At 34.9% G+C, this 26,142-nt stretch overlaps 2 protein-coding genes across 5 annotated transcripts in view; both read left to right on the top strand.

Moving 5' to 3' along the window:
• Positions 1–26,142, top strand: part of LOC144449951 (uncharacterized) — a 99,140-nt gene that overhangs the window by 23,779 nt on the left and 49,219 nt on the right. The window contains exons 1-2 of one of the 4 annotated variants that reach the window (XM_078140511.1): positions 19,982–20,102; positions 21,860–21,895. The exons of 1 other annotated variant lie outside the window; for it this stretch is intronic. The gene's annotated coding sequence lies outside the window, so the exon portion shown is untranslated. Of the gene's footprint in view, positions 1–19,981; positions 20,103–21,351; positions 21,432–21,539; positions 21,896–26,142 lie in introns of those variants that run through there. 2 more of the 4 variants (XM_078140510.1, XM_078140509.1) reach the window with 2 other exon arrangements.
• On the top strand, positions 8,670–10,854 carry LOC144449954 (homeobox protein Hox-D4a-like). The gene is made up of 2 exons (XM_078140520.1): positions 8,670–9,297; positions 9,930–10,854. The coding sequence occupies exons 1-2, from the start codon at positions 8,727–8,729 to the stop codon at positions 10,223–10,225; spliced, it is 867 nt and encodes a 288-aa protein (XP_077996646.1). The 5' UTR covers positions 8,670–8,726; the 3' UTR covers positions 10,226–10,854.

Genomic DNA, 26,142 nt, shown 5'->3' with positions numbered 1-26,142 from the left:
GTTTGTACTAATTTGTACTGAAAGGTACTAGAAACGAATACACTTTTCCAATAACATGAAATATATTTTGATCCCTAGTGATAATAATTTCCACAAGAAATTGTATTTTTTAATACTTCAATAATTCTAAATATAGAAATATAATATATGCCAATTTGTGCTTTATTAGGAATGGATGTACTTAGTCAATACAACTATTCATGGTAACAATGTAACATATGTTGAACTTGTTAATTGTAATTTATAATAATTACTTATAATGATATTAAAATTTTCGAGAAATTATAGGAGTTTCATGTACAGTACAAGATATTGTTATTGTATTGTATATATATATATATATGTTTTTGAAATATTTTTATGGGACATCTTGATGGCTAGAAATAAAGAATTAATAACAATAATAATAATATTTACAATAAAATTATATTATATTTTTAAAATTATAAATATGGTATATATTACTCTATAATACTGTAAGGTAAATAGTTACCAATAGAACAATTAATGGTCAAACGTCACATATTTTGAGTTTGTTTATTATACTTTCTATATAAAATTGTATTTTTGAATTATAAGAAATTCGAATTATTCTAGGCAAATCTTAAAACGTTCATATTTTGTCACTGTCATTGTTGAAGTGGTTGTGTCTTGATTTTTATGTGTTTCTGGTGTGTCCTGTTTTGTTTATTTTGTTGTTTTAATCAAACTCTTGTGATTTTATGATGTGAGTTTTTATGTTTTTTTGCCTGAATAATGTTTTTAAATTTTGCGATTTGTCATGTGCCTTTTGTGTGTAATAGTCTTGAAACAAATAAATTATATTATTATCATTATTTAATTATCAATTATTATATAGTACATACTAATTTGTACTGTAAGGTATAAAAACGGTTTCACTGACCAACATAACAGCTTATGATTGAACAATACATACCCATTTCGTTAATTATTCATAAACTAAATATGGTGTATATTATATAATATATATAGGAAGTTAAAACTAACAGTTACCCAATAGAACCATTTATGGTATTAAAAACATATTTCAGCCTTGCTCATTTTCAAATTTTTGACAAAAATTTGTATTCTCATTTCGTCAATTATTTGAACAAATTAGCAGAATATAATGAAAATGATTCATGTATAAAAAAATCATCATTATATATTTTTCGTCATTTCGTGATTTTCACAAGGAAATTGATTCTTATTTAGTAAATATTTTCAAACTAATTAAAACGTGAAATAATTTGTACGGTTACACACTGGAAATTGTTGCATTTCAAGTCTGTAAAACCACATACATGAATGGCGTTAGTTTTACACACACAATGTGCTACAGTGGAATGAAAAATTAGAAAATGACAGGCAGGCATGACCTATCCGATGGCCTGAGGTATGCACACATTTATCATCAGAACTTGCGCTGTCAACCCAACGAATTTTAAATGTCAACAATCGTAAGTGAGGGAAGATCATCGGATTTCTTGTTAATTTCTTTTAAGCATGTTTACATAAAGTATGGATGACAAAATTCAATTTTTAAAATGTGTATTTTTAATCAGGCGACAAAAAGCGACATTTTCATTCTGACGTAAGCAAGTGGTATCAATTCATTCTGACGACAACAAATATATTTCAACCACACGATAAAAAGTGATATTTTTAATCAGATTTTAAAAGTTTAATTTTTAGATCTGAAAATGAGATTTTTTATCAGAAGATAAAAAGTGATATTTTAATCAGACGATACAAAGCGTCACTCCATTCTGACGTAAGAATTTTGGTATTAATTCATTCTGACAACAAATATATATTTCAACCAGACGTTAAAAAGTGATACTTTTTAATCAAATTACACAAGTCACATTTTTAAATCTGAAAGTGAAATTTTTTAATCAAATGAATAATATCATCATATCAATGAGGCAATATAGACTGACATTTTAATTCTGACGTCAGTATGATATAGCATTTCGATCTAAAAAGTTATATTTTAATAAATTTTATTTACGAACGTGACATTTTTTAAAAATCTGAATGATAATTTTTATCAGACGATAACTATTGATATTCTAAATATTTTCTACAAAGTATAGATGATAACATTCAATTTTTAAATATGAATTTTTAATCAAACGACAAAAAGTGATATATTTTTATCAGACGATAAAAGGAGAGATTATAATCTGAAGAAAAAGGTGGTACTTTTATCAGGCAACAAATTTTAAAGGTGATATATAACTTTTTAAAAAATCTGAAAACAAAACCTTCTATATTAAATCTGACGGTGGAAAGTTGAAAAATCACCCGAAAGTAATACTTTTAACAAGTGAAAAATGTTGATATTTTTCTTGTTTATATTATATAGAAAAAATCCAGTTTGGAATAAATATGTTGACAAAAAGTCGAACTGATAATCAAACGACAAAAAGCGATGTTCTTAACGTGACAACAGAAAATGATATATTAACAGATTACAAAAAGTGATATTTCCTTTTTGACGACAAAACTCTCTTAATCCGACTTCAGAAAGAATATTTGTAATCTGCCACAAGAATATGATATGCTTAATCAGACGATAAATATGGATTTTTTTAAACGACAAATAGTTTCTAAGTGAGGTAAGATTATCGGATTTCTTGCAAATTTCTTGAAAGTATATTTGCATACAGCATGGATGACAAGATCACTTTTTATATGTGTAATTTTATTTAAGATGATAAATACTTCTAATCAGTCGATACAATGTGACATTTTAATGAGACGATACATAATAATATCAATTCTAGTTCAGATAGTTATGTTTTCTGTTGTTTTCCATATGGTCTATGTGTTATTGGTTTCTTCTCATCAGATGTACAACCATTACAGATTGGAAAAACAGTTTGAAATTGTCTTTTTTAAGTCCGCATCTACTATTTCTTGCGAGACTTCACACTTCTGACGATTTCTTTTTCTCGAATAGTTAACAAGTTTAGGGTCGGCGTGAAAAAATAAGTGGGTCGGGTAACCTCAACCATACATGTTTTAGGCCTTACAACCTAGTTCTAATACAGCCCGCAGGCAGAATAATTATGATGATATATGCACCTTTTCCTAATATGGTCAGTGACCTTAGGTACTATTAAAATGCTATAGCTTTTTCAGAAAGAAAAACTGTGTTCATTTGAATACTTTCAGGTGTAATATAATGTAATATCCAAACTTTTCTACAACTTTTCTTTGTCACCAAATTGATTATTTAAGACATATCATCTGAATTTTAGAACCAATATATCTTGTATTTATCAATTCTTGTTAAGTTTTACTGCGTGTAAGTTAGGTTTGTAGAAATTTCAATTTAAAAAACTTAATTTGTCGCACATTTTTTGAACTGACGATGATAAAGGGATGCTAGTCCCTCTTTAATGCTCAGAAAGGAATGAAAGAGAGAATGAATTAAGGAATGAGTGGATGAATGAAGGAAAGTGAGCAAATGAATGAATGAATGAATGAATGAATGAATGGATGGATGAATGAATGAATGAATGAATGGATGGATGCATGATAGAAACAAATCTTGAAAGCTTGAAAGAAAGAAAGCTTGAAAGAAAGCTTGAAAGAAAGAAAGAGAGAGAGAGAGAGAGAGAGAGAGAGAAAGAAAAAAAGAAAAAAAATGTCACTGTCGTGAGCACTTGTGTACCAATCAAATCCTGAAATCACTAGTTTTAGTTTCTTAAATATGCTTATCCAATCAAATCCCCGCTATCATTGTAATGTAGACAAGCTAGACCAACAAATATCCAATGACTATTGTAATTCTAATATATTACGTCATTGTATCACACAAATACTGAAGTGAAATAGAGGAGAGATTTCCCTGATCACTGAAAGTGTGGAGTTTCAGTTTTAAGAAAGTATGGAGGTTGGGATTTAGGAAAGTATGGAGTTTGAGTTTCAAGAAAGTATGTAGTTTTAAGAAAGTATGGAGTTTGGGTTTTAAGGGAATATGGAGTTTGAGTTTTAAGAAAGTATGGAGTTTGAGTTTTAAGAAAGTATGGAGTTTGGGTTTTAAGAAAGTGTGGAGTTTGAATTTTAAGGAAGACCCTTCAAATATGATTTTGAATATTTTCTTTGTAATCTGGAAATGAACACATGGTTGTAAATCAAAAGAAAAGATTGTTCACATCCATGCATGATTTAGTTCTAACATTTCACTATTTTAAAACTGCACTAGCTGTGAATGGAGTATTATTTGTTTCGACCCGACAACCACAAATTTATTCACTGGATTTTTAAAAATACAAAAAATTAGACAGTATAAAAAGTGACAGAGATAAAAAGTATGAGATCAATTTTATTTATACGTAGTAGGTTGAATTGTAGTGCCACTGAGTCTCTACTTTTGGGTGCGGACCTAAAAATCAATTTGATTGAATATATTATACTATATTATTTTGTATATAAAAATAATAAATTTCACCAAACATTTTTACAAAATGGTACTTAACAGAAAAAAAGAGGAGGCCGAAAAACGAATAAGGCAATGAGTTACAATTTCTGACAAAATTACTTCCAACTAATAATTACACTAATACTTAAAAAAAGAAAAAAAGAAGAGCAACCCTACCACATCAGGTTTTTTACTGTCGACCCTAAACCTTATTTACGTATTCAAGAAAAAAAATTGTAAAGTCTCACAAGAAATAGTGGATGCGGAAACTGATATTAACTTTAAAAAATACAATATAAAACTATTCTTCCAATCTGTAATGGCTGTACATCTGATGAGAAGAAACCAATAACAAAGTGACCATATGGAAAACAATGAAAAACATAACTACCTGAACTAGACTCTCAAATATGACAAAAAATATATATATAAAAAGATATAATATAAAATATCTACCTACCCCACCTATTCTAAAATTGAGCGTAATCGAATCCAAACAATTAGTTTTTGTTAGGCGTTATTTTTATACTAATACAATATTAATTGTATTTCTGCGATTTGTAAATAAAAAACAAACATAAAATGAATAATTAAACCGAATTTATATCAAATTCTCAGTAGAGTATACGTGTCCTAGTTTATCCTCGGAAGTGCATCTATGTTAAAGTTTATTAATTTATTTATTAATGGATTATTACAATACCCTCTTAATGATAAAAAGCATCATTTTAATTATTCATTAACTCATTCATCATTGATACAGTGGTCTATCTATACGTTCACTTGGATCTCTCAATGATTATAATAGGTAAAAGTCATACCTACATACATACATACATACATACATACATACATACATACATACATACATACATACTCACAGACACATACATACATACATACATACATACATACATACATACATACATACATACATACATATATACATACATACATACATACATACATACTCACATACACATACATACATACATACATACATACATACATACATACACACACACACACATACATACATACATACATACACACATACATACATACATACATACATACATACATACATACATACATACATACATACACACACGCATACAGACAGACAGACAGACAGACATACATACATACATACACACATACATACATACATACATACATACATACATACATACATACATACATACATACATACATGCATACATACACACACATGAATACATATATAAATACATACTTACATACTTACATACACACACACACACACACACACACACACACACACACACATAAACACAAACACACACACGAAGGAGAAACACGTACAATAACTTATATCCTGAGCTGCCATTGACACATTGTCTAATACAAGTAATAATACCTCTGCAACCCAAAGCTCAGTCATAAAGCCTATTGCAATTGTCAGTTTTCTGGATTGAAATAAAATAGCAAAGACGATAACTCTCAGTAAGTACGATCCTGTCATTCAACATGTCAAAATAAGGTTTACTATTTTATATATCTAATAAAGATTTATGAATCTTTCGTTTCTCTGTAAACCCATTAACTTATCATATGTATGTATGTATGTATGTATGTATGTATGTATGTATGTATGTATGTATGTATGTATGTATGTATGTATGTGTGTGTGTGTGTATGTATGTATGTATGTATGTATGTATGTATGTGTGTGTGTATGTATGTATGTATGTATGTATGTATGTATGTATGTATGTATGTATGTATGTATGTATGTATGCATGTACGTGTATGTATGTATGTATGTATGTATGTATGTATGTATGTATGTATGTATGTATGTACGTACGTATGCACATATGTATGTATGTATGTATGTACAGAAGCGTCGTTTCTCGCGGTTATGTTCTGAAAAAAGTCAACAGTAAAATTCCATATTTGGACAACTCATTTGCATATATGAAAGGGCAATAAGTCTGTTTATATTGTGACGTAATGAGGTTCAATATTTGGCGACAAAGTAAAATGGCGCGAAAACTGGGACCATCACGGTATTTGTTTTGGTTTGGTTACAGAACTCTGAAATTGATAAGTAAAAAGAATTGAAATTCAGAAAAAGAGAACGGATATATAAGTTTAAACAGCGATTTGGAAGTGATATCATTATAAAGGGGTAAATTTATGACCAAGAACGAAATGATGCGAAAACTACGCCAGACTTAAGTCTGGTTGAGGTACAGAACGATTAGAGTGAATAGGAAAACCTAGTTTATATTCAAGACGTGGAAAATGAAGCAAAATGTAAAATCACATCTTTGATAACACAAAATTGTGGTTGTCGTCAAAATGAATGGTTCAATTTTTGACGACAAATTGGAATGGTGGGAAAATGTGTCTGTTTTAGTCATAGGACCTATGAAAATGTAAAGTACAAAATCTCCATGAAAAATTTAAAGTCCAAAATCACAGGTTTGGATTTAGGAATAAATACAAAAGCTATCGTTTTTGGATTCAGTTAAGATTGTGAATGTGAATACGAAATCGAGTGTGTAAAGGAGAATACGGCAAAGACCATAAAACATCTTCACATCACTACACAATGTCTATAATGCTATTGCGAGACTCAGTCATTAACGGCTAAAAGTGTAATGCCAGCTGGCTCCCAAGCTCGACTCTCAATCTCACATTTGTTCTGTTTTGCTAGATTTTTTGAAAAGGGGAGATGCCATATAAAGAAATTTTATGATCTTGGAAAATTGACACTCCAAGGAATGGTTTACTAGGCCGTGATTAGGAAGACTGCTGCGATTGGGGTATTTTCTACGTTCATAAGCTTTAGAAAAATGGCGGTTTTAATACTAGATAATTGTCCACTGAGGATGCAAGGATTTGTTGCCAAATACTTGAACATTAAGAGATTACCTAAATATGGAGAACGGATAACAGTATTTACACGCATTTTTTTGCATGGAGATTGGAGTACGAATGAGGTGTCTAAAAATGCAAACATAACATTCTTCCGTACGTAAGCAATGATGACAAAGCCAGAATTTTCCCAGGTGACGTTCCGTTCCCAGGGGACATCTTTCTGAGCTATCAGCCTCTACAGTAGACATCCTATACTTTCAGTCCGAATACCTATAATATGAAAGGGGTAGGGCAGCTACATTATAACTGTCACAAAATAATGCGATCAAACAGCGACATGTTTATAATTGCAAGCCTGTTATTTTAACAAGTCTGAACTGAACGTACAATACAGGATTATTTTCAATATTCAGATATTTAAATCATGTGTTCGAGGGTAACCGCAGTCTTTGGACCGGAGCCACACAAAAGGGTAGGAAGTGATGAATTATTTGGGAGTGGGGAATGCTTTTGTACTTGGAGAATTTTATGACCCCTTTGGAAAGTGACCACTGGTGAGGTTGAAAGCACCGACAGACAAAAGCAGAGACATTTGTTAACTTGAAAGACTTGGCTGGGAGCCTTGGTTAAAAAGCGCGCCACATACACGCAGACGACAACTGAATACAGTCACTTTTCAATTTTTCGTTGCTGTACTTTTTTCGGCTGACGCCATATCTTGACTAATTATGGACATTCTTCATTTCAGAGTTTACAATTCATTTAAATTTAAAACATCGTAGGTGGCAAAGCAAAATTTAAATGCTTAAATCATATTTATTAAAGGATATCACTTTTCACCCAGAATGCTAAGGGTATGCAATATAATAAAAACAGAACCATCCTTAAAAAAGTAACTAAGAGTGGACAACACGTGACCTTAATTTAAACAGATTAAAATAAAAAAATGGGAAAAAACAACAGAAGTGCAAAGACATGGAATTATAATAAAAAAAGTGTGATTTTCTTATTTTACTTTTAGTTTTGTCGTTCATTTTATTTAGTTCTTGCTAATCATGAGAAACGATCACTTCCTACGTTTTTGGGTCCTCCGGGGATTTCACGATATTGGTAGGAAAAAGACGAAAAAGTCTCTGCGTGACGTCATTTGCGACAACTCGACTAAAAGCGTTTTCTTTCACTTAAAAGTTGGCAAAAGCCTTGTGCATGGTGTGCATAAGTTTAGAATCACAGAAGATCACCACTCTCGACGAAACATCCATCATCTATACCTCCTGAACGACAGGTCACCGTTCTCACCCCTGATTGGGTGGTCGCAAGCACGTGATTTAGGGCAACTTGGTTAAGTTGACGTTTGACGGGGAGGGTTGCCCGTAAAGAAAAACGACAAAGGAAATACATTATAGTTCTTCGCCAAAATTTAATGAGAATGAGCTCGTTTTTGATGAACTCCAGTTATGGCGTCGATCCCAAGTTTCCGCCAGTCGAAGAATATTCACAATCGAACTATATAACATCGCAAGGACAATTTTATAACCAAAATTACAGCCAGGGATACGGCTATCCGTACACACAACCGGCAACGTACGGTCAGGCAGCGTACAGCGGCAGCACTGCCACGAGTTATAGCCATACTCATTACAGCACACAACAGACTCACAGTTCTACGAGTGAATCGCCGGTACAGAGCGTACACACACATAACGGTCACGGGAATCAGCAACCATGTTCGCCTCAAGTTGCGACCGAACACCATCACCACTCTCAACAGCAACCTCATGAACAGCAGCAGCAACAACAGCAGCAACCACAACCACAACAACCACAACAACAACAACAACAACAGCACCAACAACAACAACAACAACAGCATCATCACCATCAAGAACAGGCGACGTATAGTCCTCAACCAGGGTCGGCAACACCTCCGAACACTGCCAGTACAAACCCCAGTGTGATGTACCCGTGGATGAAACGAGCACACGTCCATCCAGGTAAACAAATTTACTGCTGTCCCTCTCAGTCTCCTGTCAAAATATCTCCAATAAACCTTGTAAAGGACAACCCTCCATATAACCAGCATGCCAGTGTGTCCATGAGACCCAAACACAACATCCTAGTCGAAAATCGGGAAGAACGTCAACAAAATATTAGGAACGACCGAAAATTTGTGTCAAAAATGTCAGACAGACCGACAATATGTGTCTGTGCAGAATGACTATCAGAGAACGTCTTATGTTCATAGCACAGTCCATGTGACTACTGTTATGGTTTTGCCGGGTCATAAATCGAACTTTACACGCGTTGGCCTGTAGATAAATGAGTAGAAACACCATAAATTTAATTATGCTGTCATTTAGCAAGCCCACAGTTGTCAAGTACTAACACTAATCAACTTCCGCTCACCATTAATCCATAACAAAATTATCTATCCAAAAACTATCAAACACTATATTGTGATAAAAAGAGTTATTTTTTGGAAGGATATCAGCAAACGAGGGCAGTCGTTTTTCAACACACGGGAGAGAGTAGGGATAGTAATGTTGTCACACACGCGTTCGAACGATCATTAATTTCGTTCTCAATGTTTACTCCGAATGATTAATAATGTCGTTAAATTTTTCAGGCATCGGTTCCACCCCAAATGGCACAGAGCACAAACGTACACGGACGGCATACACACGGTACCAAGTTCTCGAACTGGAGAAAGAGTTCCATTTTAACCGTTACCTGACAAGAAGGCGACGAATCGAAATCGCTCATGCATTGGGACTAACAGAACGACAGGTCAAGATATGGTTTCAGAATCGACGTATGAAATGGAAGAAAGACCATAATCTCCCGAACACTAAAACGAAGAGTCAATCTCAAACTCAGGGAACTTTTAGTCCACCGACAGATCCTTCGACAGTACAAGTTTAAAGGCAAATTTATCAAGATAATTCTTGCACACAGAGGAAGCAGCAGCACAACAAATTTATAACAATGAAGACACATTTTATATAGCGGACTTTCTGATCTTCAATTCACCACCCACACCAAGGAGTCCCCGTCAAGTTTTTTCGGTGGCCAGTGCGTTACGTGTACAGACAGTCACTCCACAGAGCTTTGACAGGACTATCTGTCGGAGAAGTCGGATCAAGTCAAAGCATTTTGAGTCTTTCTGACGACCTGCAATTGAATTCTGACGACTAATACTGAGAAATACTCCCGTGCTTTCTTTTTAGATGGCGTGACGTTTGTACTTACATTTGAATATATACATAGTATATATATTCCATTATCGAATTCTTTGTCTGTATATATATGGTTATTTTTTGCTGTTTAGTTAACGTGTCGCTGAGATATTATTTAAATACCATGTTTTTTTGTCATAAATGTACACCCTTGTTTTATCACATAGGGCCAGGATAATTAAAAACACTCTAAGCGACTGGTGGGCTAACTAGTGACTTGGTCTTTGGTGATCAACATATTGCCACCAGGAATTTAAATATATGTTCTCTGGTACCCTCGTCAGTTTTGTAACATATTTTTGTTTCATTTAGAAGCCTAGATTCAATAAACCAAATGTCTTGTTACGAATTTGAGTGTCTATTCGGTTTGAAGCAGACGGAACGGTTACCCGTGAGCCCGTGTTGTGATAATGCACACGAAAATCATGCGAAGGGAGATTTATGGCACCGTTGGGAAACACGAACAAGACACACCATTGCGCGAAGGGTGATATTCCACGTCTGTGTAACATTTGAATATTTATATATTAACCCATACTTAACTCAATAATTTAGTTTCCACTGTGTTTAATATATATGCTTTAGAATACCTTGAACACAAATCTAGACACTACGGACCCTGACGATTATATCGCCTTCAGTTTCTGTCAACGACTTTGATAGTAAACAAAACAATACTTCTAAAATCAAAAATCGGTATGTTATCACATATTCTTCAAGGCACTCAAATTAGTATAGAACAGTTATTGTTATATATGTTTTAGATTTGATTTTATGCCAAAATTATTTCAGAAAATGTCTGGAACGAATCCAAATTTTCTATTAAGTCCGAGGTCTTTTGTATTGAGAGAGCGTTCACTGCACTACTGCAGTAAAATCGTATACAAGGTAAATACAAGGGGCTACAAAACTCAGAATTGGAGCACTGCAATGTCTTGGAGAAAGTTGCCCCCTTGTGTTTTGAAGTAAATCTTACGTTACAATCTTATAACAGACTACAAAAAATTGTGATATGTTCTGTCAAAACGGAGAAATAAATCAAAACACAAAATCAAATTTTCGCTCAACAAAATACAAGTTGTGAATAAATCCCATATGGACCTGTAAACTCATAAAAAATTCTTAGAAACAAGAACAATTGTGACATCAGAGTACATCTATTCTGACTTACAAACGGTTCTTAGAATATGAAATATGGCTGAAGATTGCAACGGCTTAGCTATGTTTATACGCACAATTTGTAATAACCCCGTGTACAATCTTACATATGAGGCTGGGTTTGTGACATTCCCATCAAACGACATCTTGTAAAACTATTTTAGACAACTGTTATATAAAATTCTACTATTTATAGCCGTCTACTCTCCCTTTGTTATCTATTTTATAGATATACATGAATCAAGTGTAGACACTAGTTACATAAATAACCTTAAATCATGTGATTGATTTTTACAAGTGTTACTGGCAGTTCACATCGTGTGACAAGTTTGTTGTAAACTTGAATGCAGCTCGCATTGGTTCAGTTTACTATTAAGGTGATATGCAAATATCAATCTGATTTGAAGCATATAAGTTGACAGTTTCATGTCACACATATAAATGTATAGAACCAGTAAAAGTAGTCATTGGCAACGACAGAAACTACGCTACACTTTGTATTGCGTTATCAAGCTGTAACCATTTGTGGTTCCAACTTTTCCCCTCTCGTCTGCTCATTCAAATATGGTCGTCCTGAGAATATCGTTGTCTTTTTCAAATGTAAAACAGAAACGTTTTCGTTGAATAATTCACAAAAAGGGCGCCTGTTCATGAAATTCCGGCGGATATACATGTACTGTTATTTTCATGAATTTAAGTAAGCAACCTTTAACCTCTAAACTACTGTGTAGACTCTTTCCAAGCAAACTTAGTTGAACAGAAATTGTCGTCTGCCTGTAACTTTTTAGCACGTATGAACTTTATTTTAGGGTAAGAATGGAGGACCGTACCTATTTAGGAGTAGGTATATAAAACTGGCTATTATAACCCCTGTCTTTATTGGAGAAAAATGTGTCTAGATTTGATGTCATTTGTTTTGTATTAGTGAGGGCGGGGGTGGGAGACGAGTGACAAACCAGAGATTAGTACAGGTCATTGGTTTGTAAAAGAATTGAAATATCATATTGGTTCGACAGTTTTGTTGTGACCGAGTTCAGTAAGCAGTCGACCAACCGACCCCCTTCTCAGCTCAGAACAAAATATCCACGGCGGAAATCTTTTGTTTATATATTTTATAAACTGCATCACAATAGGCTCATTTTGATAACAAGTGATAAATGAAGAATTATTCTGTGCTTCCTAGCTTAAATAAAGTCGGGAAGTGGTAAAAAGTTACAAGAAGTAAGAAATTCTGTCAGAAATGTTGACAGAAAAACATTGTGCCGGAGAGGTTAAGGTCGTAACAATGCTCCTCCTCAGTCACACACTTCGAATGTGTCAAGTCAAGTAACAGCTTTCCAGAGGGGGAAGAATTTGATGTTTATCAATTCTAACCACTGTTATTTCTGGAAGATATCTAAGTTCCTATCTGTTCAGTTGTCTCTTATCAGCTTAAGAAGATAGCAGTGCTGGTGACAGAGCTGACGACACACTATGCATGCGTTTCTTTCGCTTACATTTTTACTGATAAGAAACGCTTGACTTATTTCTACTCGCTCTCTCTCTGTATTGATCATGGTTAGAATTATTAAGATATCGTAGTTTGGAAGATTACGCACAGAAATAACATATTCATCTTCCGCGGTTGAGTAATTGTATTTTCATTGGCAGACGATAATTTTGGATTTGACAGTGGTAAACATCAAAACAGCCACAAATGTCTTTCTGCCTTAAAACGACATTACGTAAAATATCCTCTTCGTGTGTAATGATTATTGTGGCAAAATTATGGGTTTTATTTGCCCTAGTTTTGTTTGATACTACATTACTCAAAGCTACACCCAATTCGTTTCAGTTAACTTGAAGTATATAATTCAACTCTGTAATATATATGACGAGCTTTCAGCAGACGACAACAATCAAATTGCCTTTTATGTTATAAGAATTTGAAATTATTTCCATCAGATCTTTCAGCAGACAACAACAACAATCAAATTGTAATTTGTGTAATAAGAATACGAACTTATTTCCATCATTCCAAGCAGATCCCCAAAAGATATCAAACAGTCATAATGAAAGAACAAGTGCCACACTCTAATCACAACGTACCTGATTCATCTCGAACACTTTCAAACGAAATGTGTGGCATGCAGAAATTGTCAATTTTTTGTACATTTTTTGTGAATTCTAGTACAATTTTAGACCAAAATCGTTTAAAATATCCTTAAGAATGATTTCCTACCAAGATAAGAATTTCAGACGAGTTTTATTATGAATTTATCAAGAAAATGTTCCGACCGCACATCAACTTTCATGAACAATATAGTATGTGAACTAGCACACCTCGGTCACTAATTAGACATCTCTTTGAATGACCAACACAGCGTGTTGAAGTTGAATTATACCAGGTCTTATGGCACCTTTCAAATTTCTAAAGTAAACGCATCCATGTTGCCAATTCACAGCTGAAAACATCAAACTTTATTTACTCAAACTTGTGCCATGACTCTCCATTTTGGGATCTTGAAGTTAGACCAAGGACACTGCCATTGTTCAAAAATGTGATTATTCTTTCTTAACCCTCTCCACCATTAATGATTTATGTGTTTGATATCCTCTATTTACTACTCTAACTCGTGACCAACAAAGTTGGATCAAAGCTTAAATGCAAGTTGTTACTCCGTACAATTTCTTTTCCATTGCTTTTTTTTTCTTGAACGGCAAATTTTGAAAAACCAAAGTATTCAAAAGTTGTCAATACGTTCTATTTTATATCGTGGTGTTCCATTTTTGATTACAAAGTCAGAATTGCCTATATTTTCGATTCATACAAATATAAAGATGTTATACAGTTGTCGCCATTTGACGTATCTGACGACAAAACTGAAAATAAGTACGATTCTTTCATCCTTACTCTAAGATAAAGTTCATACGTGCTAAAAAGTTACAGGCAGACGATAATTTCTGTTTAACTAAGTTTGCATGTAATTTGAAATATTGTTCTGACTACCATATTGGGTTTAAGCTCTAATACTCAAAGTGACGTTTTATGAAAGGCCAGGATAATTTTGGACGGGATAGACAATCAAAATAACCACAACTCGAGATTTGCCCCACAACTACAGGAAATGTAAAGCACTGGGATAATTCTGGGTGGAATAACAACCATAATGACTCACGACTGATTCGGAATGATATCCGAAAGAAATACTCCACAAAGAGTAAAAATAAGCACCAGGGTAGGTTTTGGGTGGGAAATACAACCACAACGACTAGCGACTGATTTAAAACCATTTCTCGTTTGGTGTGTTTCATTTGATACTACATGAAGAGTTGGGAGTCTCTTCAGGATTTGTTTTCTCCTCGCAAGAGTGATCGATCTAAAACGTCATCAGTAAAACCCATGGTATGGAATTCTCGTCAAACGGGCTTTACTGACAGTCTACCAAATCAATGTTTGTTTGTTGTATGTCAGTTCGTGTCGTTCCTCAATCAAAAATGTCAAATTTTGACTTTCGGTTCACAATTTTAGTAATACCCTGTCCTATATCTACATTCATTGGGTAGCTAGAATGATGCCTTAAACAACTGCCCAAGAATCGCTGGCTTTTATTTTTACAGAAACATAATTGAATAAAAATAGAAAATTCTGCATCACACGGATTCCATAAAGGTAAATAGTCTTGTGGTCGTTCTTTTCATTCAAGATTTGAAAGTTGTTCACTTCAAAAGAAAAGTAGAGAACCCTGACAGCTAATTTTTCTTTCTTCGACAACCGGAAAGGGAGTCTGCTGCTTTTGTGTTCGTACATACTGCACATATTGGAAAAAAAATAGTTTCGGTTGATTGCTGCGGTTTCCCCTACAGACAGTCTCCAGGTATGAAGTTATCACATTCTAATACAATCTTACAGTTCATATTTTGTGAGTTTTCTACTTAGAATATGCATCTATATAATTACGTTCAGAGACAATGGATTTCAAGATCATTGAACAAACTAAATCCAATCTTAATTTCAAAAAAGTGCATTTAGCGAAATTTCTACATTTTAAAACGGAGGAAAAGTTATACAATCTCGAGACAGTCATAACGTCCTCTTAATCGTAGAGACTGATGCTTACAAAATGGTGAAACTTGTCATTTCTGAACTAAAGAATTATCATTGCTTGTGGGCATGTCAGTTTGCCTGTTATGAAATATTATGAGGGTATTGAAACTACGACGTATTATTTACTAGAGATAAGAATAAACGAGCATAAAATTAGCAAACATCGCCTGTTTTTTTAAACTGTAATCAATTTTGAGTTAGAATTTTTAGTTTAAGACAACGACTTCTTGTCAATGGCGGGAAATTCTGACATCATGTTTGATTCACAACGAAGGCCAAGACAACTGTGTATAATGCGAATAAGGTGGGTCAAGTTTGAGACCAATCCATCATCCTTTAGTCTTCAATTTACTGTTTACTAAATATTTTCATTTTTCATAGTGACAGTACACTGGTACTACACGACAGCGACAAAGCCATCAGGTCGGGTACTTCCGATGTGTTCATCGTCGGGAACAACGATGAGTTTCCATGTCCTTCGGGAACATAGGAGTAGCCGAAAAGTTCAGTTTATTCACGTCGATGGAAAGTTGGTAGATTTATCATGATAACCCCCATAAAACACTTTTTTTGAGACACTTCTTGTGCGAAATATAAATGTTACGTAAACTACCTTTATGAAATTTAGTCCCACGCAAGAAATAAGTAAGAATGAGCCTCTAGCATGACATGCCAAAATCAGGCGTTGGAAATAAGATTTTCAAAATATTCTCTTCAGAAAATATCGGTTGGTATACACGTAAAACAGTCTTTTTCACAAGTTTTCTGACACTTGCGACATTGTTGTTTTATGACATCCAAAAATATGCTACATTTCCCTTCCTGGATCGAATTTATCGACTTTTGGGTCTCACCCACATACACTTTTCTCTGAGAGTCGTCTGCCTCCCCATTTACCGCTTTCTAATGTAAGACGTTGTCTGATCGACGACTGAATGAAACTGTCAAATGTTCGGTCAGGAAGAGGGCAGATCAAAGTTGTTCATTAATTAGCGAATTTCGTGTCGGCACTTTGTTTTGACAAAAAGAATGCAAATGTTATCTGGCCCTATTCACTTGGGATGACATTGGTGGTAACTAAGGCGGGGAGACTTTGTTCTCAAGCCAACAACAACCTTAACTGAGAGTAGAGATTGCATAGCTTTATACCTCCCTTTCTTTACTACCAACCACTATTAGTTGGAATTCTCGCGCAATTTAACAACAACAAAACACGAACACACAAACAAACAATGGCGCAATGTTGTGAGTCTGATAGCAGATTTTGACTTAGTACGAAATAATCTTCCATTGAAATGTAAAAAATTTTAGGTAAATGTTAAATCAACTTTTTAAAGGTACCAAAATAATCTAAAATTAGAAAGAATTTTTCCAAATAATTAGATTTCTTTCTTTTTTTGAAATGTCTCTGTTCACCGAACCGTCTTGTCAATATGCTAATGAGTGACATAACAGGGTCTTCATTAAACTTTAACGTATTCTGATTATTGACTGACGAGTGGTTTTATGAGGCTTCGTTGCCAGACATGCTAGGAGACAGCGACAGACAAAAACCAAGACATCTCGTTAAATAAATCTTTGGAAGTTTTTTCTCACCAAGGATGTCAAAGAAAACAAAGTAAGTGCTGTCATTGGAAGTATTTTATACGTTTTAATCCCTACCTTCATCGCTTAAATTCACTGAATATGAATAAATTATAACTACAGTGGAAACAAAACGTTTTTAGCGTCCCAGTGGCAGGGTTGTCATTTTTTCGATTTAATAGATCTGGGTTTGTTAAAACGTAATTTTAGAGTACGTACGGAGTTTAATAATTCATCGGATTTCCATATATTCTATTAATTCTTTATTATTTCATGAAATGTTGTTTTTAGATAATACCAACATGACGCGAAATTTTGCTGGTTGTCGGAGAACCAATAAATGAGTGTCGTCCATCTTGAATTTACGATTAAAAATTTTCATTAAATGTTGACGAGTGCAAAATCTTTGTTGTGTTTTTTTGTAAAAAGCTTGGACATCAGAAAGGTTTGCCTAGTATTGCAAACTCTTTAGTGTTTATGTAAGTTTACTTCGTTAAAGTATCATATTTTATCGGTTGAGAATACTTGTCAAATACATTTTTGACGACACCACAATAAAAAATAGACAAAGGACATAAATATCGTACATGTTTTGATTTTGTGGATTTTTTTCAGATTCTAAATGTTTTTGCCACTTGACTAGCACGTCATGTGAACGCGTGTCCTTGGGCAATGCTCCGTATCAAGAATTACTTCGTACTTGAGAATGGGTGGAACTGTCACGTGTATACACCACCTTTTGGAGCGATAGCGGTAACTGGCACGGATAGCGTTAAAAGTCATCGACACTGTACAGTACACCTATTTAAAGAAGTTGTTCCAAGTATAATATAGTTAACGAATTTCCAAATGACGGAAAGGGTGTTCTAATTCACTCCTATGCGGTTTTAATTGCCGGGGCGGAAATAAGCTATTGGAAATGCTACACTCAGACGTGACTGTGGATTTATATCGGAGTTTTCTCTTTGAAAACCAACTACGTTGTTGTTGTTTATTTTGCGAGCACGTGAAATCATCAAATAGTGGTGTTTTTCTTACACCATTACTATAGTACCTCATTTGAATAAAGTTGGAAACGCTTGTATTTATCATATTCTTGTGGCTAATTAACCATTCATAAGTTCAACGCTGAAGTAATTATTATGACGACATCAGCAACTGTTTTAAGAACGGCGTCACTAAAATGTCAGGAGAGGGTCTTATTACCAAATAGAACAAAAGCATAACAAAAATGAAAAAGTAGTGCAACTGACCACACATCCTACAGTTATTATGGTAGTGTTATTTTTTTCAAAATATTCGGACATGATGTACATACATGAGCTAGTTGTGATAGTTTGCGGTTAGCACACACACATATCCCCCAAAAATAAACGGAATTCAACTTACGCACAATGTCAGCGTGAGGAGGAACGGGTGAAAAAGTTATGTAAGCACGTGCTGTTTGGTTTGTGACCATCGGGAGTACGGTCTACTGGAACGGCAGAACACACCGGTTTAAACAGTTACTCCTTATCAAGAAAACAAACACAATACTTTCAGTTTTGTGACACCAAAAGTTTTGCAATGGGGTAAAGGATTGGTCGTTAATGTTTGAGTTTTAATGACCGAGGGCCGAATAAAAAGTTACAATTTGTAATTTACGAGCCTCTGCCATTTTGACTTAAAAACAATATATCAACTCCTGTACTCCGTACTCTTTTCTGGTTGGATGTAAATAGTCACGTGGTCGTGAGACTCAACAGTTGGAAAGTAAACTTTCTAAATGGCGCTCGTATTTGAATTTTTAGGAAGCAAGATGACACGACATGTGAACAAAATCAGTAAGACATTGGGATAAAATGTGAACGCTAACATAAATAAATCGATTCATTTGTCAATGTCGTAGATTCACATTATTTCTCGGGTTTTGGAGTAAAAGTGAAAGACAGAATTCGGAAGTTTATTTTTATAGTGTGCTGAAATCAAAACAAAACACATCTTTGCTTCCGTTTCAGAATTCTCTCTCGTTTAACATTTTCCACTTGGGCGTGTCATTCGTCGCCTCATTAATAGCGTGATCGGATGGCCAGCCCTAGACGTGTCAACCTAGGCATTCCATTCACGTCTTTAGACACAACACACTGTAAATGATTTGACGATTTTAGTCCGTTACTAGACCACTAAATAGCTTTACTAAATAGCGATAACACTGCTTAAAACACTTTGGACGTTTCGCTCTAACTAAACCTGTCGTCAAGAATACATTGGAACGAAAATATTTTTGCAGACGATAATTTTTAGCAAGAAAATATTTGTGCAGACTACATTTTTTTTGGCGCGAAAATATTTGCGCAGACTACAATTTGGTTCTCATGTCACTTTCATCGTACTGGACGCGTACTTTGAACTCTTGGTACACTGAACACATGCTACAGAACATCACTTTGTGTCAAGTTGTCAGTGCTATGAAAGAGATGCATTCTTTCGGGTCATGGACGTGTTACCCCACAAATTACCACCACTCAAACTGGCAGCTACAATTTAGCAAGCACTGGCCTGGTCAATTCATCACTTTCGGACTGTCAAAACCATCGGTCAAAGAATTTTTACTGGCCTGCCAAATAATGTGTTGAATTACTTTATCACATTGCGTGGTAGTTGACAGATAGACGGCCATTGCTTTGTGAAGACTTTAGTCGTATCATCCCGAGGTTCGGAATGCTTTGACGTCGATTTCAGTTTAGGCTTGCGAGTAGGTGTAACTTAACAATTATTCGAATTTTTCAACTTTCATGATAGTATTTCACTTTAGTGTCACTGTAAACGCTTGTTACTGAAATCGTAAATGTAGCAGTCTGTTTTGTTTACTTAGGTGTTCGCTGATTCGGTTGTTCGTTGTCACTATTTTTGTCGTTTTTCTGAGGACAAGACCTAATTGAAATGATGGGATAAGATGTGTTGATTCTTACACGATGACTTGTATCTAGGAGATAACGTCAATTGTGCATGTAATTTGTAGTGCTAGTATTCGTCTATGGCGATGAGATGGAGAACAAATTGCATTGTTCAAACAAATTTAAAGTCGTGTCGTTTAGCCGAATGTCACGTGACCACGGGTTCAGTGGTTTTTAATACATCACAACACCGCAATGTAATTATGATGTATACAACGTCGTGATGTGTACAAAAGGAAAAAACAAACGTATTTTCGCTAAGAGGAAAAGTTTAAAGAAAACCTCTGTGTAAACCTACCTGTCTCATTTGAAAGGCAGTGATGATGACGAAATTGTGAAAATGTTGTCGCCCGGCAACTATCTGATGATGCTTAATATTTTCGTTCCCGGTTGGTTGCTCAGCTATCCGATTTATCGTGTCTTGTAATCGACGAAGTGTGTGAATTTTACAATTGCCTCACATAGTAAAAAACTGATATAACTGCCTTACTTTGAGTTATCATTCGGTGGCTGGTTTTCCATTGCTTCAAAAGAGCGGGAAGTAAGTCCGCATGGGAGTAGAATTTTTTTTCGCTGTCAAGAACACAGTTCGGTTTTCCCTACACGGAATACCGTTTACAGATTCGATCTCTAGTACTTTTTCTTGGTGTTGCATGTCGACTACTAACAGACGATAGAACACTCTGCATACACAAAAAAACAGTCTGTATGTCTACTGAAAATACAAGTCAGAAGTTTGGCACGACCTTTTATGCCGTATTAGCAGAGTTTCTCTTAAATCTCCTACGATTTTTCTTTAAGATTTATAAGCTTCAGACGTTCATTATTGTTCGCGCGCACTGGGGTGTTCATAAAATTTGTCATTTTTCGCGACCCAATACATTCCGTACCACTTCCGAACTTTTACCTAGTTTTTTTTTAACAAGACAAATTACCTTCTTAAACGGTCCAAGCGAACTTGCCCCCTTTTTGTCAAAAATACTGGCAAGGAGACATAAGCTCCATCCATCATTGACAAGAATTTCTGAAAAAAACACATGCAAAGGTTCTAAAGCTTTGAAACCAGGTTGTCAGATGCGTCAATGTAACTGACAGACAACTGTGACAGACAAAGACCAAGCAGTGAGGTGAGACGGATAACCGACTTTAAATACAGCGACATTGTACCACATATGACCAATTTGTATTATTTATCTATTTGTCAGGCGACATTTTGTCTTATGCTATGACACCGACGTTTTATTGAGTGTCGTTTTCTGTCAACGCTTCCATACACGTCAACAATATGGCAGAACGTGCTTTCTTCTACGTCATCAATATGGCGGCCTACTCTGTCGCCGTGCCGTCCATCATTTCATTTTATTGTTTCTAATGATATATTAGTACCATTAGCGCTTCCCTTAACGACAGTTCAGAGTTGCTGTTCTTCATTGTCTTGATTTAGTTCCAGACGCGGCGGGATTGTGTTCTCACTTCGCAGAATTTTAAATCCTGTCAAAAGGTCCTGACGACAATGTTTTAACCGCCCAAACTCTCCTCTCCTTTTCCCTGACAGAATGTGGGTCTGTAAGAAGAGGAAAATGCCTGAACGGTAAGCGTCTTGGTTTGTTCTCTCCCTCGTTCTTATAACGTCTATATGAAAACATTTTGTTCGTCAGCCATGTGGGACGTGACGCATATTATCGTCTTCTTGTTCTGTGTATATGTGAGGTAGAATCTGGCGTGTCGTCAAAATTTGTCCTTGCGCCGAGGTCAATAATTAGATTTGTCTCCCGATATTATTAAATGCTGTTATTAGATATCATTCAATTAAATGTCCACTCGAAATTAATTGTCGGAAAATGTAGTCGCATTACTGAGTAGACCCCCTCACTGTGCCATTTTGACAACCACAGGAACATTTCATATACAACACTTTTGATGACTTACTGATATAGCAGACCACTTTTCAATAATTGCATCAATTTTAACGTTGACCTTGGCAACAAACAGTTTATCAAATCGTTGAGAAGTCCAAACCCCGAAGTTCAAACCGACGGAATGAAGGGGAGGGAGGGGGACGTATTCTCATATCAGAAGTTTTGTTTGTTTGTTATTTGAGGGAAATTCTATCCGTGCTATGGTTTCCAGAATAATCAAAAATTCAAAAATAGATGTTCACGGTAATTACAAGAAAATTGGTTTGAAAATAGTAAGTGTATGTAAATTAACACCCATGTTAGATTTTCTTCTTATTGAACGTTGTGGGAGTGGGTCTGTAAGTCAGAAAAACAAGGCCGTGGATTCTATTGCGCAATATTAAAAGTGACAGTATGAAAAGTGTATGTTACTACCAGGGCAGTGTGGCCGGGAGCGTCGTTTTACGCTTTACGGGTGATTTCCATCGACAGAGTGAAGTGTCGCTCCAATGTAAGCTGTTAGGCAAGCAGTAGTTTATTCATAAAAAGACGGGCAGCGGTGTTAAATGGCTTCCTTTTTGTTCGTTTTATTGTGGTCAGAGATGACAATTCGACCAACATCTTTTCTTTTCTCGGAGCATGTTCGGGGACCACTACAAGCCTATGACAAAAGAGGGGGGCTTGTAATGCAGTTGTTAATAAAAACTGGACATAGTTTCGGCATCCTGTGATGTGTAAATTTAGATAATAACAGCGAAAACACACCCTAGAGAATTCGCTTACCGACGCGACTTCTCCCCGACGTCCGACCCCCCTTTGTTCGTTACGTAATGTTCCTAACTACAAAGACGCGCCGCCAAATTAGGTACTGCCGATAAAAAGTTTTAGCTGTATTCAACTGTAGTCAACGTTTCTCTATTTTTTACATTGTTTTTCAAATGTCGCTACATGATGTTACTTTCCCGTCAATAATGTCAACTGTTTCATGTCAGACAGCGAAAAGTGTTTTATTTTGTGGAATCCAAGGTAACTAAGAAGGATTTATAATAGCACCGACTCGCACTCTGTAAACATGCAATTGCTAATGGCTGTCTTTGACTTTGAATTACGATCGTTTTTTTGGCATTCCCATGTGCAAACGCTCTAAACATTTATAAATGTCTTCGTTGCAATCTACCAAACTACTTGAAATAAAGGGCGGGATGATTCACTGTTGTGTTTCGGTGTGGAAAATATATGCTGCAAGTCGACAACTAAACTATCACAAAACATTTTTGCGAACGAATACATCACTTATTTTAGTAATATTGCAGATAAAAAATTAGACTTCATACATTGTTTTGCTTGAATAAGATAACCAGGGATATTTTCTTTGGTGTTAATATAAAATGGCGCCGAGATTCACCAAAAACCTGGACAAGTTTAGACCGGAGAAGTGGCTATCTGACTTGTAAATGTCGTTCGACTAGATAACTTAGGCTCTCGGCAAAAGAACAAAATAGGAATATGTATAAGAATCCTAAAAAAGACAACTCGAGGATCATTCTGAAATAGTTTTTTTTCTACTTTTAAAATATTTGGAATTTTTAAGTTTTTGGTAAATGCATGTAAAATGGTTGACACCATAGAAACTTGTATCGTTTATAGAAAAATGTGTGCTTCCAGAAATCCAACAGACTCCTGTTTAAGCCTGGGACCCTAAATATTTTTTTACACATTCAGAAAGGTTAAATGGTAAGGAATTGTTTACCAATTTATTTATTTATTTATTTATTTATTTATTTATTTATTTATTTATTTATTTATTTATTTATTTATTTATTTATTTATTTATTTATTTATATTTTTTGTTATTTAACTTTGACAAAAGTCAGATAGTCCACACAGGTGACGAACACCTATAAACGTGGACCCAAAAACAAATATACATAGAAATAAAAGACAACCGGCAAAAACTACAGTTACAATACAATAAAAGTGGAAATTTGTACAATGACAGACTGACATCCAGGTAAAGGGATTTTGTACAATGACAAACTGACACCCGGGTACTTCGATTTTGTGCAATGACAAACTGACACCCGGGTACTGCGAAGTTGTACAATGAGAGACTGACACCCAGGTACTGCGATTTTGTGCAATGACAAACTGACACCCAGGTACAGGGATTTTGTACAATGACAAACTGACACCCAGGTACAGGGATTTTGTACAATGAGAAACTGACACCCAGGTACAGGGATTTTATACAATGACAAACTGACACCCAGATACAATGGCAGACTGACACCCAGGTACTGCGATTTTGTACAATGGCAAACTGACACCCAGGTACAGGGATTTGTACAATGACAAACTGACACCCAGGTACAGGGATTTTGTACAATGACAAACTGACACCCAGGTACAGGGATTTTGTACAATGACAAACTGACACCCAGATACAGGGATTTTGTACAATGACAAACTGACACTCAGATACAGGGATTTTCATGATCAAACTTGTTCACAAGTAGCTCATGGTAATGGTTTGCGATCTGAGTATTAAAAGTCTTTAAATGCTTATTTCTAATGACAAATGAAATATCAAATGACAAGGAGTTCCTAATAGAATAAATTCTGTTAAAAGTAGAATATCTAAAAAATATCATTTTTAAAATAAGGAATTTTCATTGAACGGATAACATTATGCCTATGTAACTCGGGTCAATTTTGTCCAGTTTTGGTGTACATATTGTGTTTGTTTACCACCCCCCCCCCTCACCCATAAGTGTCTCCATTCACGTCTCGTACACCTCATCAAACCCGGACATCAAACTATCTCAGAAGTATTTAATAATGACAATTTCTACTCACAGAGTAAAAACATCACCTGGCAGTGATATCCCAAACTTTCTCTGACGTCTCGTCAGCATCGTCAGGTTTGTCAGGGTTGTTGACTTTGTGAGTAGAAATTTCACTACTAATTATGAACCCAGATACCATGAACATTCATTGTCGCATTTCAGAAGTCTTGTGACAATGAGCAATTTGTTTTTGGGAAGAAGCAATTAATTTCTCAAAGAATATAATAAACGTATAAAAGAAAAATAACACAAAACCTACATGTACCACCTACGGTATTTTCTGAAGCAATGTAGCCTTGCCAACATTGGCTTTAAAAGTGACAACCGCTTACATTTCAGAAAGATGGACTGACCCGATTGGGGTAAGCTAGTTACAGAGTGAGATTTGTTTTGTAATCAAATGTTATTGGTTTGTTAGTTTGACAGGGTTGATATCTTTTGTTAGTTTGTTAGGGTTGATATCCTTTTTTTAGTTTGATACGGTTTATATAATTTGTTAGTTTGTTAGGGTTGATATAGTTTGTTATTTTGTTAGGGTTAATATTGTTTGTTACTTTGTCTCTTAGTTTGTTAGGGTTAATATCGTCTGTTAGTTTGTTAGAGTTAATATTGTTTGTTAGTTTGTTAGGGTTAATATCGTCGGTTAGTTTGTTAGGGTTAATACTGTTTGTTAGTTTGTCTGTTAGTTTGTTAGGGTTAATGTCGTCGGTTAGTTTGTTAGAGTTAATATTGTTTGTTAGTTTGTCTGTTAGTCATGAGATAATGACACTAAAACAAGACACTTAGTATAGAGAACCTCTTGAAAAAAAGGTAACACCAGAATTCAAACTAGTCCCTTGGCGTAGAGAACTTCTTGAAATAGTAACATCAAAACAAATCTACTAGCATAGAGAACTTCGTGAAATAGTAACACCAAAAAAGTCTATTGGCGTAGAGAAAGTCTTGAGATAGTAACATCAAAACAAACCTACTAGCGTAGAGAACTTCTTGAAATAGTAACACCAAAAAAGTATATTGGCGTAGAGAAAGTCTTGAGATAGTAACATCAAAACAAATCTACTAGCGTAGAGAACTTCTTGTAATAGTAACACCAA

This window comes from Glandiceps talaboti, chromosome 19, assembly GCF_964340395.1.
Source record: "Glandiceps talaboti chromosome 19, keGlaTala1.1, whole genome shotgun sequence".
In the NCBI taxonomy this organism is placed as follows: domain Eukaryota; kingdom Metazoa; phylum Hemichordata; class Enteropneusta; family Spengelidae; genus Glandiceps; species Glandiceps talaboti.
This window is presented reverse-complemented; position numbering and strand designations above follow the sequence as displayed.